The 16010-nt window shown below is 36.6% G+C and overlaps 3 protein-coding genes across 3 annotated transcripts; 2 read left to right on the forward strand and 1 right to left on the reverse strand.

Moving 5' to 3' along the window:
- Positions 1–571: 571 nt before the first annotated feature.
- On the forward strand, positions 572–7661 carry LOC125188122 (E3 ubiquitin-protein ligase COP1-like). The gene is made up of 13 exons (XM_048084866.2): positions 572–963; positions 2073–2150; positions 2574–2729; positions 3283–3642; positions 4002–4159; positions 4235–4300; positions 4949–5027; positions 5252–5407; positions 5497–5595; positions 6170–6274; positions 6374–6553; positions 7013–7123; positions 7191–7661. The coding sequence occupies exons 1-13, from the start codon at positions 670–672 to the stop codon at positions 7359–7361; spliced, it is 2013 nt and encodes a 670-aa protein (XP_047940823.1). The 5' UTR covers positions 572–669; the 3' UTR covers positions 7362–7661.
- Positions 7662–8255: 594 nt separating this feature from the next.
- Positions 8256–11089, forward strand: LOC125191119 (inositol diphosphatase DSP1-like). The gene is made up of 5 exons (XM_048088586.2): positions 8256–8689; positions 9629–9722; positions 10391–10448; positions 10536–10579; positions 10663–11089. The coding sequence occupies exons 1-5, from the start codon at positions 8460–8462 to the stop codon at positions 10840–10842; spliced, it is 606 nt and encodes a 201-aa protein (XP_047944543.1). The 5' UTR covers positions 8256–8459; the 3' UTR covers positions 10843–11089.
- A 2642-nt stretch (positions 11090–13731) lies between these two features.
- On the reverse strand, positions 13732–15018 carry LOC148924243 (uncharacterized). The gene has a single exon (XM_089059023.1). The coding sequence runs from the start codon at positions 15016–15018 to the stop codon at positions 13732–13734; it is 1287 nt and encodes a 428-aa protein (XP_088915149.1).
- Between the last annotated feature and the right edge of the window lie 992 nt (positions 15019–16010).

Raw genomic sequence — 16010 nt, forward strand, 5'->3', positions numbered from 1 at the left:
CTAATCGTAAATGCACGTTTTTCATTTGTCAAAGCTCTTTTTAAAGAATTTGTCGGCACGCGGCAATAGTAGTAAAATTGGGTTTTGAGTCTAGAGAGAGTGCATTGAGTATTTCGAGTATATAACAAAATTAATAATCGATAATAATTAATCTCATACTAACATTTAAGCATATTTCTTAAATGATTTAACATATATAAGATTTAACATATACAAATATAATATATTCTGATGGATCTTGAATTATTAAATTTTTTTAAAAAAAATATAAGCTCATACACATATTAAAATTGAAGAATTAATTTTAATTAATTTTTATTATTTATTTAATAAAAGAACGAATGAGTTGCCAAATGAATCGAAAGAACAGGATTGTAGTAGCTTATTCGGACGGTTGGAGTGTAGCTTAATCGGAATAAAAAAATGAAGGTTTAACCTTCTAAATATAGTAAAATAGTGGGATCGGTGGCGAAAATTAGAAGTGAGAATGTGTATTGACCTGCAGAGTGGGTGGGAATCGCAAGTAACGTGGTCAGTTGTAGCCCATTCAAATATCTCTTCTCTTCTCCTTTAAGAAATGAAATACACACGAACTAACCGTTTCCGCCTCTCCTTCCTTCACCTATACAAACTCATACTCATACCTCATGTAGCCCCATTCTGCTCAAAATGGGAGCCCAGACCACTTCAATTGGCGGCCCTCTCGTGCCCACCGTCAAATCAGAGCCGGCGGATTCTTCCGCCGCTGCTCCGCCGCCGCACTCGGAGATGGACCACGACTCTGATAAGGACATCCTCTGCCCTATTTGCATGCAGATCATCAAGGACGCCTTTCTCACTGCCTGTGGCCATAGCTTTTGCTATATGTGTATCGTCACTCATCTTCAGAACAAGAGTGATTGCCCCTGCTGCTCTCATTTCCTCACTGCTAATCACCTCTACCCTAATTTCCTCCTCAACAAGGTTTGTTTTGTTTTATTTTTGCCACTTTCTGCATAATCAACTCATCATCTATCTGTTTCAAGTTGAGTCTTATTGGAGCATTTTGGATAGCTGCAATTTTTTAATTCTCGTCCTGATTTTGATATATGTATGACTTTTCTTCGTCTTAATTACTAATTTGTCAAGCTATTGGGAATTTTGATTGTATTGCTCTGCCAATGTAATTTCTGTTAGTAATATTAATGTGTAGTTTCCCCTTACTGCTAAGCCCCCTTGGTTTGGAGCCCAAAGGCAGAAGTGGCTTGCTAAATATATTTTCACTTCTCTGCAGTATTATAGTCTAATTTATGTTACAACTTGTGAATTATCCTCATTTCGATTACACAAAGTCATGCTGTCATCCTATGTGTTTGCTTGCATGTGCCTATGTATGTGTTTGTTTGTCTTCATATGGATTATGTATATGGTATACCATCTATTTTTATCAAATACATACACTATATGCGAGACCTTGGCCTACTTGCTAGCAATCCGATAAGCTGATTTTGAAAATATTGTGTTAACTGGAGATCGTGATTCAAACTTGGACAGTTTACATTGGATTTTTCTATTCTTTCTCATTATGGTTGACAAGTGATTCTGGACGCCATCAGTTGGTAGTTGAAGGCTGAAGCACAAGCACAATCATTTAAAACATGAAGATTTCTTGAAGGAAAGTGCCAAGTCAGCAGACTGCTCACCTTTCTGTTTTTTAGAAACAAACTTTATAATATGATGCAAATTTATGCCACCTTCCCTGTCAGGAATAAAAAGAAGTTTGGCCAATACTAATGTCGATATATTAAAGACACATCAATGAAAAGAAAGAATTGAATCTCAAAATGATAAAGCATGTCTCCAGACACCTGCTTTCAAAATGGTGACTCAAAGAAAAAATTTAAACTAACAAGTGATATAAATTTTTTTAGTTTTAAGTTTTGAAACTGTATGTTCCTATCACTTACTGCTGAGTTTTCTTACTCCAGAAGCTGCATGTGTTTGCTCTGTGAGATTAGTTACTCTTCCGGTGATGTTAGATGGGAGATGTCTCCATGAATTTAGCTAATGATGTGGTGCATGTATTCTTGCAGTTATTGATGAAGACTTCTGCTCGTCAAACAGCTAAAACTGCCACTCCTTTGGAACAACTTCGCCAGGCACTCGAACGGGTCAGTTATTTGCTGAAAGATTTATTTCTAATAGCAATGTGTTTTTACAGCATGGTAGTGTGTCTGTCTACTCTAAGCACACGAAATCTACTATTGGAGCCAATAATTACCATTCGGTAGTCATCTACATGCCTGTTATGGTACATGCTGTCCATAATTCCTTAAATCCACCTATGCCATTTGTTTGTAGTACAAACCTTCTAGTAAACAAAACTCTAATTTTTTAAAACAGTTCAAAAATCAGTGCTTGATTATATTTTTCAAGATACCCTTTGTTACCCATCATGATTGTCCATCTATAAAATGAGGATACCTTTTATTTTAGACTTCCATTGTTCATCCATTTCTGGCATGTGTACTACAGTAATATGATATATAGACAGGGATGTGAAGATTCAGTGACCTAATATGATATATAGACAGGGATGTGAAGCTTCAGTGAAGGATCTCGAGAGCCTCATGTCTCTTCTTTCAGAGAAAAAAAGTAAAATGGAGCAAGAAGAAGCCGAAACAAATCTACAGATCCTGCTTGATTTTATGCTTTGTCTGAGAAAGAAGAAACTTGATGAGCTCAATGAGGTGAACGGAGTGGACTCTTTTGTTTCATCATTAGTTCGTATTTTTTAGTTATAGAAGCTTATTCTGCAATGTAGATCATTTGAATATCTTTATCTTCTATAATTAGCGCCATTAGGCTACTAAACTTTCAACATAAGATAAGGTGGTTTGTGTAAAATCAGTCAAAAGAATCCGGAATTCCACATTCGTAGAGTTTTGGGTTAGGCTATAGGTGTTCAAATATGCTGATCTAGCATTATCTAGTACCACTATCATCAGTACCAATGCAATAATTTGGATCTTTGGATGTTATCATTAGAAATCGCAAACATAAGACTGCTTCCTGGTTAATGGAATAATTATGTTGATATTATGATGTCTCAAACTTTCATGTTGTGAGGATGATACCCTCCTTCTGAGCATGATTATACCTTATTGATATAAACTTGAAGATTTTTCATGTTAAACTGAGGGTTATCTCTCTTAAGCACAGATAGCTCAAAGAGAAACCCAGAGAAAAAAGAGAGAGAAGAGATATCTGATTTTTAGTTTTTCATTTTATCTTTCTCTGCAGGTACAATCTGATCTAAAGTACATTAAAGAAGATATTCATGCAGTGGAGAGACGTCGAATAGAGTTATACCGTCGAAGGGATAGATGTTCGTCTAAACTAAGAATGCTTGGTGATGATCCTTCTTCCAAATCAGCATGGCCGTCAGTGGTTGAAAAACAAAGTGGTGCTACAGCCTCCAGACCTTCTCTCACACCTGGCCAATCCCGCCTTACTTCAGGTGATCTTCATAGCAAGAAAGCTGATGTGAGATCTTCTGCTAGTCATTTGGTACTAGGGAAGGATAGTTATGGTGGGTCAGACATCCAGAATCCTTCTCAATCAGGACAGGCATTAGCAAGGAAGAGAAGGGTACATGCTCAGGTGGGTGATATGATTATCGTAGCGTGTAGCTTTCCAGTAACACCTTAAACCTGGTCACGTTCTGGAGGAAAATAATCATTTACAGATAGTGATCATAGAATATATTATTATCAGAAGCTAATATTACAAACATCTGTAATATTGTTGAACTGCTTTAAAAGTGGTCTTTTTATTTCTTCATTTTATGCTTGAATATGCAAAGCATGTAGTCAATCATCTGGCCGTCTTCTGTTGTTGCAGTCATTAATGCAGTTATAGGAGTTTCCGCAGCTATTAGTTGTGTCATAACATAGAATGTTAGATACTTTCGGCGTCTTTGTATAATTGTTTCTTATCCTTTTATATTTCTATTGGATCAGTTCAATGACCTACAAGATTGTTACTTGCAAAAGAGGCGGTATTGGGCAAAACAAATGCCAGAGCAGCAAGGGCGTGACTCGCTGAGTTCAAAGAGAGAGGGATACTCTGTAGGTCTTGAGGATTTTCAGTCTGTTCTATCAACTTTCACAAGATACAGGTATGAGATTCTTGTAGATAGCTTTAGGTCTTTTTGAAATCCATATGCAGTGTCTAATAGAGTTTAGTTCTTCAGTCGGTTGCGGGTTGTTGCCGAACTCAGACATGGAGATCTTTTTCACTCGGCTAACATTGTATCAAGGTCAGTGAGTTTGCTGCATATGGTGTGGAATTCGATTCTATCATTCTCACCCAGTCATTCATCTAGAAGCAAGCATTGTAATATAATAAAAAATTAAAGATGTTACTTCACAGTGCAGTTCTACTAAGTTCATTAGCTAATTTGGACTCGTTACATTTGCAAGTTTTATTATAAATTTATAACGAAATGGAGATAGAACAGATTCAGTTTTGACGAGTCCATTTCATGTGGTGGATAGGTAGTTGCACTTGCTACAATTTCGTTAATGGATTTTAGTGTTGAATATATAGCTTTCTTTTTCTCAATCATAATTCTGGACAAAACTATCCGTGATCTTTTTTCTCTTCTGTTGGTCTTGGGGATATTAAAGATGCTTAATTTTGGTGATTGCATTAATGCAAGAACTCTGGTTGCTTGTAAGCCACTTAAATCTGCATTTAGCATTTTAATATTTATATGAATATTGATTATTGAGTTGTAAGTTAGGGTGTTAATTCTTGCGCAAACAGTGAAATACAATTATGTTCGAGGCAAAAGGCTCTGGCATGCGATAAAAGTTGTGGTCCCTCACATTCATGCACTAGACCTTTGTGATTTTAATCTTCTGCATACTATCTAGAGTTTTAAATTACTATTCATTCCATGCAGCATAGAATTTGATCGAGATGATGAATTATTTGCTACAGCTGGAGTATCACGACAGATCAAGATTTTTGAGTTTTCATCAGTAAGTTGTTTCAAGTTTTGCATCAGGTTATGCATTTAGTATATATCTGGACATGATTAGATGCAGTGCCATGTAATCATGTGCCTGATGTTCCTATGCAGGACTTCAACTGTTCTTTATGTTTTGCAGTCTTTTATTTTATTTTACTTTATGTCATTTTTCAAATTGATTTATTATACACTCTGGTCTCACCCCTCAAATGGTGGATGAATATTATTCTCCAGGTGGTTAATGAACCAGCGGACTCTCAATGTCCTGTAGCAGAAATGTCTACTAGAGCAAAGCTAAGCTGTTTAAGCTGGAACAAGTATGCAAAAAATCATATTGCCAGCAGTGACTATGAAGGCATAGTAACTGTTTGGGATGTGACTACTAGACAGGTATTACTAATGTCAGTAAATCCATTTATTCACCATCTTATTGCTGTAAAAGAATGTCATGCTTAAATCTTGAACTACGTATATTGCAGAGTGTGATGGAGTATGAGGAGCATGAGAAACGTGCCTGGAGTGTTGATTTTTCATGCACAGATCCTTCAATGCTTGTATCTGGTAGTGATGACTGCAAGGTATGTGAAGTGCACAATCATAATTTTTTTGTGACACACTAAAGCTACATTTTAAGCAAACTTACACCCTTCTGTCTAACTTGAGGGGGCAGTTCATTGTAGAGCCCCATATTACCAGAAGTCTTGCTTTCTGTATTTTCATGTGTAGATATCTCTGCTGCCTTTCTGAAGTCGATTTACCAACTTGAATTATAGAATATTAACTACCACTTTTAAGGCGGACACACATGACAAATTAGTCTTTGAATCAACGTTGTCTTTTTCTGCTTCCCTTAAAAATCCTGGTGAACTGCTAGCCAGGTGGAGTGCAAAGCAAAACATCTACAACATTATAGCTATATTCAGCTAATTTTAAGATCGATCCTGTACCAATCACAATCTCTCTATGAAGTATATAATTATCCTAAATAGGATTTTGGGTCCATGCAACATTAAACGTGTATTGTGTTCGACATCAGGTGACCGATAATTTGCCTAGCTGTTATTAGGCTGTGAGCGGTTATTAAATTACTTAATTATATTTATATCTGAACATATACTCTTTATGCATAGACTGACTCAATGGACTCCACAGGTCAAAGTATGGTGTACAAACCAGGAGGCGAGTGTCCTAAACATTGACATGAAGGCAAATATATGTTCAGTCAAATATAACCCTGGATCCAGCATCCATGTCGCTGTATGTACTGATTCTTTGTGGGAGTTCATACTTTTCTGTTCTGCCTCTACAGCTGTATTAAAACTGGTTCCTGAATTGTATGCTGCTGTTCCCTTGCAGGTTGGCTCCGCAGATCATCACATTCATTACTATGACTTAAGAAAAGTTAGCCAGCCGCTGTATATATTCAGCGGACACAGGAAGGCTGTGTCATATGTGAAATTTCTGTCCAATGATGAGCTTGCTTCTGCTTCAACAGACAGTACATTGCGCCTATGGGATGTTAAGGAAAATGTTCCTGTAAGTTATTGTGTCATCCTGTTAGATCTTTTTTCATTTGCAATACATGACTTAGTAGCTTTTCATCAGCATTTACAGACTACTAGAGAATTTAACTTGGAAACAAAAAATGAGTGATAAAAAATTCCATTTTTCCTTTTTCCTTTTTGTAACATGGTAAATTGCCTGAAATGGTGACTAAGCCAATGTTGCAAATGAATTAGATGGTATGAGTTTCTACATGTTTTATCTAAGGGGTCAACCAAAAATGCTAACTGACCTTTGATATTCTTATGATTCGTTACATAAGTGATCTGATGATATGGTTGGTGACAGTTTCATAACCTTTATATGCACACACATCCAAACTTGCTTGTCTGTCTCTCTTAATGTTTTCTGTTTAATTCTTGAGTAACCATTATTTTGGTTTGTCAAGTAATGGTGTTGATAATATCATTCTTGCTGTGATATTTTCTGCAGCTGCGCACTTTTAGAGGCCATGCAAATGAGAAGAACTTTGTGGGGCTAACAGCGAACAGCGAATACATAGCATGTGGTAGTGAAACAAATGAAGTATTCGTCTATCACAAGGTATCCATATGGTTCTTTAAATATTATCGGTTAGTATATTTTCAACTAAAAGGTGAGTTTTTTGTAGGCAATATCTAAGCCGGCAGCATGGCATAAGTTCAATAATTCTGAAACAGAAGAAGGCGAAGAAGATGCGGGGTCCTACTTCATAAGTGCTGTGTGCTGGAAAAGTGATAGCCCAACTATGGTTACAGCAAACAGCCAAGGGACTATAAAAGTCCTCGTTCTCGCTCCCTGAAACTGCATGCATATGAAAGAAGAAGTAAGTGTAGGGCGAAGTTCTTTACTAACTCTTTCTGTTGTTGGTGTTTGTGGTATCATGGGCAAGTTAATTATTTGCTTGTAAATGAAAATCATATTCTTTTTGGGAGATGTGTTTTCATAAGCAGGAAAGTAGTAGTTTGGTTTGTTTTTCTATGTTATTCGATTTTGTTTTTAGATTAGCCTCTGTTTATATAAAATGTTTAGAGATAAGCTTCCTCGCTGTGGAATTACAGTTCAGCTCTAAAGATATGAAGCTCTTCGTGTTTACATTTCATGTTTTACTAGTTACTACTGTTGCATTGCTTTCAACATTTAAATACTCCTATATTGTCACAATATATTTACAGTGTGTTAAAAGTTTGGTATTGATATGATCCTTTCATATCCCCTTTAGTGGATGTAAATTGTAAACTCTGATAAGTTTATTTTTATAATGACAAAGTCATATTTTTTGTCAGTATTTCAAAATTTCAAATCCATAATTGGTCCAATCAAGCTTGTAAGCAACCACTAGTTTGTTTGTGCCTGTAATTTATCATATCCTAGTGTTTTAGAGCAAATCCAGTTGGTTTATACAATTTCGAAATACAGTTAAGCTGACAATTAAACATAGATACCAACGGATATTGGTTTATACAATTTGAGTATTAATTTAGATTTATACTCTAAAATATGATTTCGAAATTAGTTGGATTGACTTGTTAAGAGAATGCCGTTTGGATGAGTCCAATATCTACAAATTAAATTACAATAATTCAAATTCAATCTGTACATATCTACAAATAAAAAATTAAAATAAGCAATGCAAATCCAAATAAAAATAGAGGAAATTAATATTGATGGATTAAACATAGTCGTTAACGGATAAAATTAGTTATACAAAAAATTCCGCAGCAGCGATTGAACATTCAGTCATCTACTTTTTGACGATTGGATCTCTCTGATAGATTCCCTAAAATTTCCCCAAATCCTATTCCTGCTCAAAATACAATCTCGAATTGTTTCACAGATTCATACTCTCACTTCGCCGGATTCCCCACGATCCGATCATGCGCTTTTGCGCGTGAATGGTATGAGCATCCACAATTGCCGCGCTCCAATGTGCCTCAAAACCGTCCAACCGTCTCCTGCCGCCGCCGATATGTCGCCGGAAAAATTCGTTGCTTCCGATGTTAAGGTGGAGGACCATCTGTTCGTGCCGCCGCTCAACTTTTCTATGGTGGATTACGGAATATACCGCTCCGGATTTCCCAACTCTGCTAATTTTCCTTTCTTGAAAACCCTAGGCCTCCAATCGATCATGTTAGCTCAATTTTAATCTCTCTTTCTTTTCCAGGATGCTCCCCTACCGACCGTAGCCACGAATTAACGCGCCGACCAATTGAGTATCGGTGATGACCCGTGATTGGTAAATCAATTTGTCTAACCATTATATTTAACTTCAATTTCAATTATGCTAAGCTTCCCAATATAATTTTTTCCCTAATTAAATGTGAAATTTCTTATGCTTTATTAGGTTGTAGTTAACCACTCTCATATTAGTCACTAACGAATAAAGTATTTAACACTTTTTTGCTTCCATGATTTATTGTTCTTATGTTATACTATGATTCACTTATTGAAAATTTACAGTAATGGAGTATATCTTTGTTTATAACTAGATTGTAGGAGTATATAAAATGCAAGAATGTTGTACTCCATCTTTTGTTTATAACTGGTATTCAAATGCAAGATGTTCATCTGAATTAAAACCGTTGTGTTTTTTTGTTAACATAAATAATAAAGAATAATAAATCATGGAAACAAAATTTTCTTAAATGTTTACTATACTGTATAGTTTTATAAGAGCAGTTGGTTGTTTAAGTTTAACTAATCAAATTTATAACCTAATATACAGATACAAATATTGTTCTTAAGTAACGTTCATTCATGATTCATGCGATAATATAATAACAAATTTTAGATATAAAATTTTTTCACTGTTGCCTAATTAGGCATATCTAATTATATTTAATTAGTTTACCAAAGGAAAAAATCATATATTTGGAAGTTTAACATACTTGAAAATCTAGTCAAATATAGTTGCTTGATAAATTGATACTACTATGAACGAGGCTTTGCTACCTCAGTGGCCCTGGCGGGCGTGTTAATTCGTGTCTATGGTGGGTAAGTGAGGGTTCTTCTTTCGATAATATGTTTATTATTTGAAGATATTGAAGTAAAACTTTTGTGATATTGAAGATACTTGTGTCCAGAGCCTTATCCTGAAGATAATATGGAGTTTCTCAATGCAAATGGAATTCGTCTTTTTCAGTTCGGCCTTGAAGGTTCTAAGGTAGTTTTTTTTGTTCTATTATGCATAAGTTATGTTAGTGGGGCATTGTTGGGGCGAATAGTTTGGTTTGAGCCTTTGAGGTGAGAAATACCAAAGATTATTTGTGAATTTGTTTCCTTTCCCAAAAATATTCATGCTAAAGCAGGGATTGTTTTCGAATACGATAATTGTCAATCAGATGCTGCCTTAGATAGTCTTGGAAATTAAATCTACGTTCTTAATGGTGCAGTTACATTGTAGAGTATTTACTGTGTTTTGGTGATCTTTGAGGTTTGAGTCAACATAAGAACAATTAAGTGTTATGATAAATATTACTTTGATCTTTGTGCAATAAGTCTTCTGCATTGCTGTTTATTCTTAAAATTTGGAGAAATTTCTGTTGGATGTAATAGGGTTATTAAGTATGGGTTTTGATCTCCTAGGTTGGTGTATTTTGGCTTTGTCACCATTCATATTTGGTTGTGTTCTCCTTTGCAAAATCTAGCCTTTTAGGATTCTCTAGAGTTGGTACCCAATGTAAAGCTTTGTTGGTTGTTTAAAACTCTTTGAAAAGGATCAAGTGGTTGAATACTGAAGGAAGAATGTTTTTAATGCAAAATGTTGTGAGTAAGGAGTAAGCATTCCCTTGGAATTGTTATTTGTTCTTGCATACAACTAATATTTGGCAGGAGTTATCTATAAACATCCCTGAGGATGTAATTGTTTGTGCATTGAGAGTGCTATTAGGTATATCTTTATACCTCTGAACCTTCATCAGATGTATATTTCTCATGCTTTGGGGAAACCCTTTAATCAATGAAACATCCTATGCAGATGAAAGAAACCATCCGCTCCTAATTCACTGCAAACGAGGAAAGGTACTTGTATATCCATTCTGTTTCCAACTATTCATGATGTCTCGGTTTTCTGATGTATATGTATCCACCATTGTCAAATGCAGCACCGGACTGGTTGTCTTGTGGGATGTCTTAGGAAGTGGCAAAATTGGTGCCTGGCTTCAATTTTCGATGAGTATCAGAGGTTTGCTGCAGATAAGGCTAGAGTTACCGATCAGAGATTCATTGAATTGTTCGACATTTCAAGAATAAACAAGTTGGCATCCCTGCCTCACTATATCTAACGATACTCAAGGATGTGTGATTCTTACTGATGTGGAGATCAATGGAATGCGAGTCATCTGGGATGCTACTTTTCATTTTTTTTTTCTTTTCCATTTTTTTGAGAGTGGTATTATTCGTTAATAGAGGCTATATAGCTCATTACGTTCGATATTGTTGCCCACATTTTTTCAGGTGTGCTGCAATGAGGAAGAACACTCTATTACTGTGGATTGAAAATATTAAATCAATTCTTTTTGTGAAACTTTACATGGTGAGGCTAAGTTCAATGAATGTTGACAAATACAGTGAATCTGTTACATGTTCATCGTGAACTAACTTCCAGATCATGACATATCACTCACGCCACCAATATAATTACTATTCACAAGAATCATGCCTCACAAATTTCTTGTTGTCGTAAAGAAAAATCTAATTCAATTAATGTTCACCGATTTAATGTTGTACATCAAAAATCTAACTTAGAACAGTTTTATGTGAAAAAAAACAGCATATAAAAATCGTTGACGTACTATTAATTAATTATTTGCTTCAACTACCTTCAAGCGTGAACGTTCGACTGCCCTAAAGATTTCTTCTCTCTTATCTCGTGACCAACCATCTCTTATAATGGATTTTGACCGATTTGTATAGATAGTGAAAAATGAGACATCGAGAATACAAATACAATTGTCTATTTTTATCGAACAAAATCACAAAAATGATCTAGAATATAATTTAGGGGCTGGATCCCATACTGTGGGAGAATCACAGCACCATTTGCTGTGGAGTTAAACGACGCCGTATTAATCAAATTTAAACTTATTTCATCTTTATAGTTTACCTGGGGAGTGATTAATTGCTAACTCATCATTTGATTGCTAACTACAACTAATTTAAGGCCTTGGGATTTTAGAAAACGTGTGGTCTACAATTTGCCACGTGTAAGGTTTTTATTAATAAAATTAAAAAAGAAAAAAAAACTCCAAATTAGAATTTTGGATGAAAATGTCAATACAATGTTTCGAAAATATCAACACAATGCTTTAAGAATGTTAACTCATTGCTTATATTGACATTCTACATGTATTATATTGACATATTTTATATAGTATGTTGACATTTTTGCTGTACGAAAATATTAAAAAAATTTGAATTTTTTTTTCAAATTTTGACCCCGGAACATATGCATGTAGGATATCGTTGATCCTTATGAAATTATCTTTAATTTGATATATGTTATATGAATTTAAAGTTTTAGGATTTCTTTTAAAAGTTAGTTATAACTAAACATGTAGTTAATTGACATTAATACCCATGTTGATATATTTTGGAATTAATCCTATAGCCTTATTGACGTTTTTCGTTGATCGTAGGTTTGATGATCTAAGCCCTTAATTTGAATATCTAATGACTATTATTTAATTATAGTTAGCAATTAAGTTATGAGTTCAATATAACACTCCCCTCTAGTTAAAAAAAAAACCGTGGCATAGTAGTCTATTTATTCTCTGTTGCGATTTTTTAGTGGAATCTCTTATATAATTACTGATTCGAGCTTATTTTTTCTAGATTCAGTTATTTGTTGCTGTCTTTAAAATAAATTTGCACTATAAAATAAATATATTTTGCTCTCTCCTCTCTTTACACAAATTCAATTCAATTTTAAATTTTGTAAATGATGTTTCTCGTTCACATTATATAGTAATATTAAAAAAATCTTATATATCTAATAATTTATTAACATATAAATTGTCGAAATTCTAGGATAATTTTCATTGTGATTCATAATATGGAGCATAAACATCATTTAATATTGTGGTGTTTAGTTTCGTAAATAAAATAATAGTAAGATATAATCTAAGATTAAGCTGTGAAATTATTTATTAGGATGAGTTGACTATGACTAATTATCATATAGTAACTATCTATCTAGGATTAAGTTTGATAATATTTTTTTTTCCTACCAATTTTACATTCTCGTGTCGTTTCTAAATTCTCTATATTTCGAAGGTCTGAGAATGTATAAACTATAGATTTATTGTTGAATTTATATTTTACATGCTACTAAATTACTAAATGGAGTATATAAAATAGAGTGATCATTATTTATAAATTTCATAATATTACTCCATTCATCTCTTAAAATTAGTATAAAACATTTTTTTTAATCTAGCCTTTAAAATCTATCTTGTTACATATGCTAGTAAATTTATCTTTTTTAGTTTTTTTACATAAAATAGACTGTACAAATAAATTTATATTGTACCAACAAATTGATCAAATGACAGGTATGACAAAGAAAAACACATTAACAAAGAAAAAAAAATGATTCAGAATGATTCATTATATTAAAGATTGAGAGGTGAAATAAACATAAGAAAAAAATTTTAATCTGTTTGGTGAATTTGAATTTATTATGGAAGAGGTAAACAAAGAACATGAAAGTGCATCAAAAGATATTAAAATTTGATCAATGGTAAACTTTAAGCAAAGAAAAAAAATAAAGAAGTTTAATTTTGATTAAAGCGGCGTCTTTTTTTTTTTTTTTTTTTTTTTTTTTTTTATAAATAAATCAAATGAATAGATGAAAAAAACAGTTTACAGTCATCAGCTTGGGCATACCCAAGGGACGGAGACCGGACAGGCCCGGTGGTCCGTGAGAGAAACAAACACCACAATGGGAAATAAACCCAATGGGACAAGAAAGAGATACAAACAGGAAGAAACCACATGTGAATGACTGGTCCCCCTCACAACCCGGGATGGGCGGGCCTCATTAAAACCTCCTGGAGCCAAAAACCCGAAGGAAAAAAGACCCCAAGAGGAAAAAGAGTACCCAAGTGAGGAGAACCAAAAGGCACTCCAAAAGTCTGATGCTGAGCCCTGTGCGCGGGAGAGTGTTGCTGTCCCTACGTCCTTGTGTCCGGCAGGTGCTGAATAACTTGATCATCGGGGTAAAGAGAGTAGAGAATGGTGTACGTGGTGGACTTGACGAGCAGCGTAGTCCTGGCCACGGTAAACTTCGATCCATCAAAGATATGGGCGTTCCTAGCCTTCCAGATTCCGTAGACCGTTGCCATGATAGCGATCCTTCTCGCCTTCTTCAGGATGGCCGAGCCTGTGCGGTGCCTAGCCGTCCATTTGATCGGTTTCCGGATAGTGGAGATGTTCCTCCAAAGGGAGAGCCATCCCCTAATGTCTTCCCAAACCTTCTTTGTCTCAGAGCACCTAAAGAAGAGGTGTTCGGCTGATTCGTCATGCGCCTCGCAAAGAGCGCACGTCTTGTTGATGTCCATGAACTTGATACGGTCTCGGGTGAGTAAACGTCCACGTAGCGCAAGCCAAGTGATGAAAGACTGGCGCGGCGGAATGAAGTCTTTCCACACAAATTTCGCCCAGAATCTGCGTTCACCCCTAGGCCGAAACCAGTCATAGGCCTCGCTGGTGCCGGAAGGGCTGTTCCACTTGATGAGTAGCGCCCCGGCCTCTTGTCTGGAGCACTTGGCAAGCAATTCATCCCGGATGGAGATGAGGTGCTTGATGAGGGTCGAGTCCTGCTTGATCCTAGGCGTCCACTCCCAAAAATCCACGCCCCGAATAATCTCCGTGTGGATCCATTGAATCCAAAGGGAATCCTTCTTCGCAAAAATGTTCCACAGAATCTTCGCATGTAGAGCCGAGTTCCAAGCTTCCAAGTCACGGAGCCCAAGGCCTCCTTCGTCCTTTGGGAGGCAAATATCCTTCCAGGCCACATTAGCGGTCTTGGAGCCCCAAAGGAATTGACGAGCAATGGTGACAACCCGAGAAATAACCGTGCCAATGAGCGGGAAGGCTTGCAGCCAATAGGCTTCAACACCCTGCAAGCAAGAGCGAATAAGTTCGAGACGGCCGGCAAAAGACAGGGACTTACCTTTCCATTTTTTGACCATAGTCGCCATCTTCTCAATGAGTTGAGAGTAGTCCGCCGTCTTGAGCACCTTTGAAGTAAGAGGGATAACAAGGTATCTGACGGGCAGCACGACCACCGGGAAACCGAAAAGATCAATAATACTCACCCGTTGCGTGGCCGTCATGGTGCCTGCAATAAAAATGTTAGATTTATCCTGGTTGACCTCCAGACCCGAGCAATCCGAGAAGTCCCTTAAAGCATCCGCCAAAACCTGCATAGACACAAGATCGCCTCTACCAAAGAGCATTAGGTCATCGGCAAAAGCTAAGTGTGTAATGCGAAGGTTGATGCATAAGGGGTGGAAGTTGAAACGACGGGTCGAAGTCCGGTGAGCAAGGAGTCTAGAGAGATATTCCATACAGAGAATAAAGAGAGAAGGGGACATAGGATCACCTTGCCTTAGTCCCCTTTTACCTTGGAAGAAGCCGTGTGAGCTTCCATTTATGGCAATGGAGAAAGAGGCCGAGGTGACACATTCCATGATTCTCTCGATGAACTGAGGGTGGAAGTTAAGACCGACAAGGACGTCCTGCAAGAACTTCCAGTTGACCGTGTCATAAGCTTTTCTGAGATCGATCTTGATGGTGCATCGTGGGACGGTTCTTTTGGTCTCATAGCGTCTCATGATCTCCGTGGCAAGGTGGATATTGTCCATGATACTCCTACCCGGGACAAAAGCGGACTGGGCTTGGTTGATAAGCTTCGGGAGGAGGGTCTCCATCCTTTTGCAAAGGATCTTGGTGATCACTTTGTAGATCACATTGCAGCACGCGATGGGTCTGAAATCACCCACCTTAGGGTTGCTATCTGTCTTAGGGATAAGGGCGATGATAGTAGAATTGAGGGTCTTAAGAAGTCTCCCGGTGTGGAAGAATTCCTTGACCGCGCCCGTAAAATCCCCCTCGATGGCAGCCCAGTTCTTCTTGAAGAAGGCCGAGGAGAATCCGTCGGGACCCGGGGCTTTGCCGTCATCAACGTTGAACAATGCCTCCTTGATTTCTTGCGAGGTTACCTCGCGAACAAGATCCATCTTCTCATCTTCATTCAACCGGTAGCCGTTCTCAAGGACAGCCGGGTCCAACGGGTTAGCCGCTTTGAAGGTACCGAAGAGATTCTTGTAGAACTCCACGAAGCTCGCGATGATTTCATCTTGGTCATCCATGATGGATCCATCACTCCTACATAAGAAGGAGATAACATTGCGTGAGTTATTAGACTTAACCATAGAATGGAAAAAGG

The sequence above is a fragment of the Salvia hispanica genome, chromosome 5, assembly GCF_029641045.1.
Source record: "Salvia hispanica isolate PSC_SH4W2 chromosome 5, Shi_PSC_v1, whole genome shotgun sequence".
Taxonomy (NCBI): domain Eukaryota; kingdom Viridiplantae; phylum Streptophyta; class Magnoliopsida; order Lamiales; family Lamiaceae; genus Salvia; species Salvia hispanica.

Excerpts from the sequence above, each read along its gene's own strand:
- LOC125188122 (XM_048084866.2), top strand. The coding sequence starts at position 670 with ATGGGAGCCCAGACCACTTCAATTGGCGGCCCTCTCGTGCCCACCGTC. Across the intron at positions 2,151-2,573 it reads TTCGCCAGGCACTCGAACGG|GGATGTGAAGCTTCAGTGAA; the intron begins GTCAGTTATTTG and ends ATATATAGACAG. Across the intron at positions 5,408-5,496 it reads GGGATGTGACTACTAGACAG|AGTGTGATGGAGTATGAGGA; the intron begins GTATTACTAATG and ends CGTATATTGCAG.
- LOC148924243 (XM_089059023.1), bottom strand. The coding sequence starts at position 15,018 with ATGCTCTTTGGTAGAGGCGATCTTGTGTCTATGCAGGTTTTGGCGGAT.
- LOC125191119 (XM_048088586.2), top strand. The coding sequence starts at position 8,460 with ATGAGCATCCACAATTGCCGCGCTCCAATGTGCCTCAAAACCGTCCAA. Across the intron at positions 8,690-9,628 it reads CTAGGCCTCCAATCGATCAT|ATACTTGTGTCCAGAGCCTT; the intron begins GTTAGCTCAATT and ends GTGATATTGAAG. Across the intron at positions 9,723-10,390 it reads TCGGCCTTGAAGGTTCTAAG|GAGTTATCTATAAACATCCC; the intron begins GTAGTTTTTTTT and ends AATATTTGGCAG.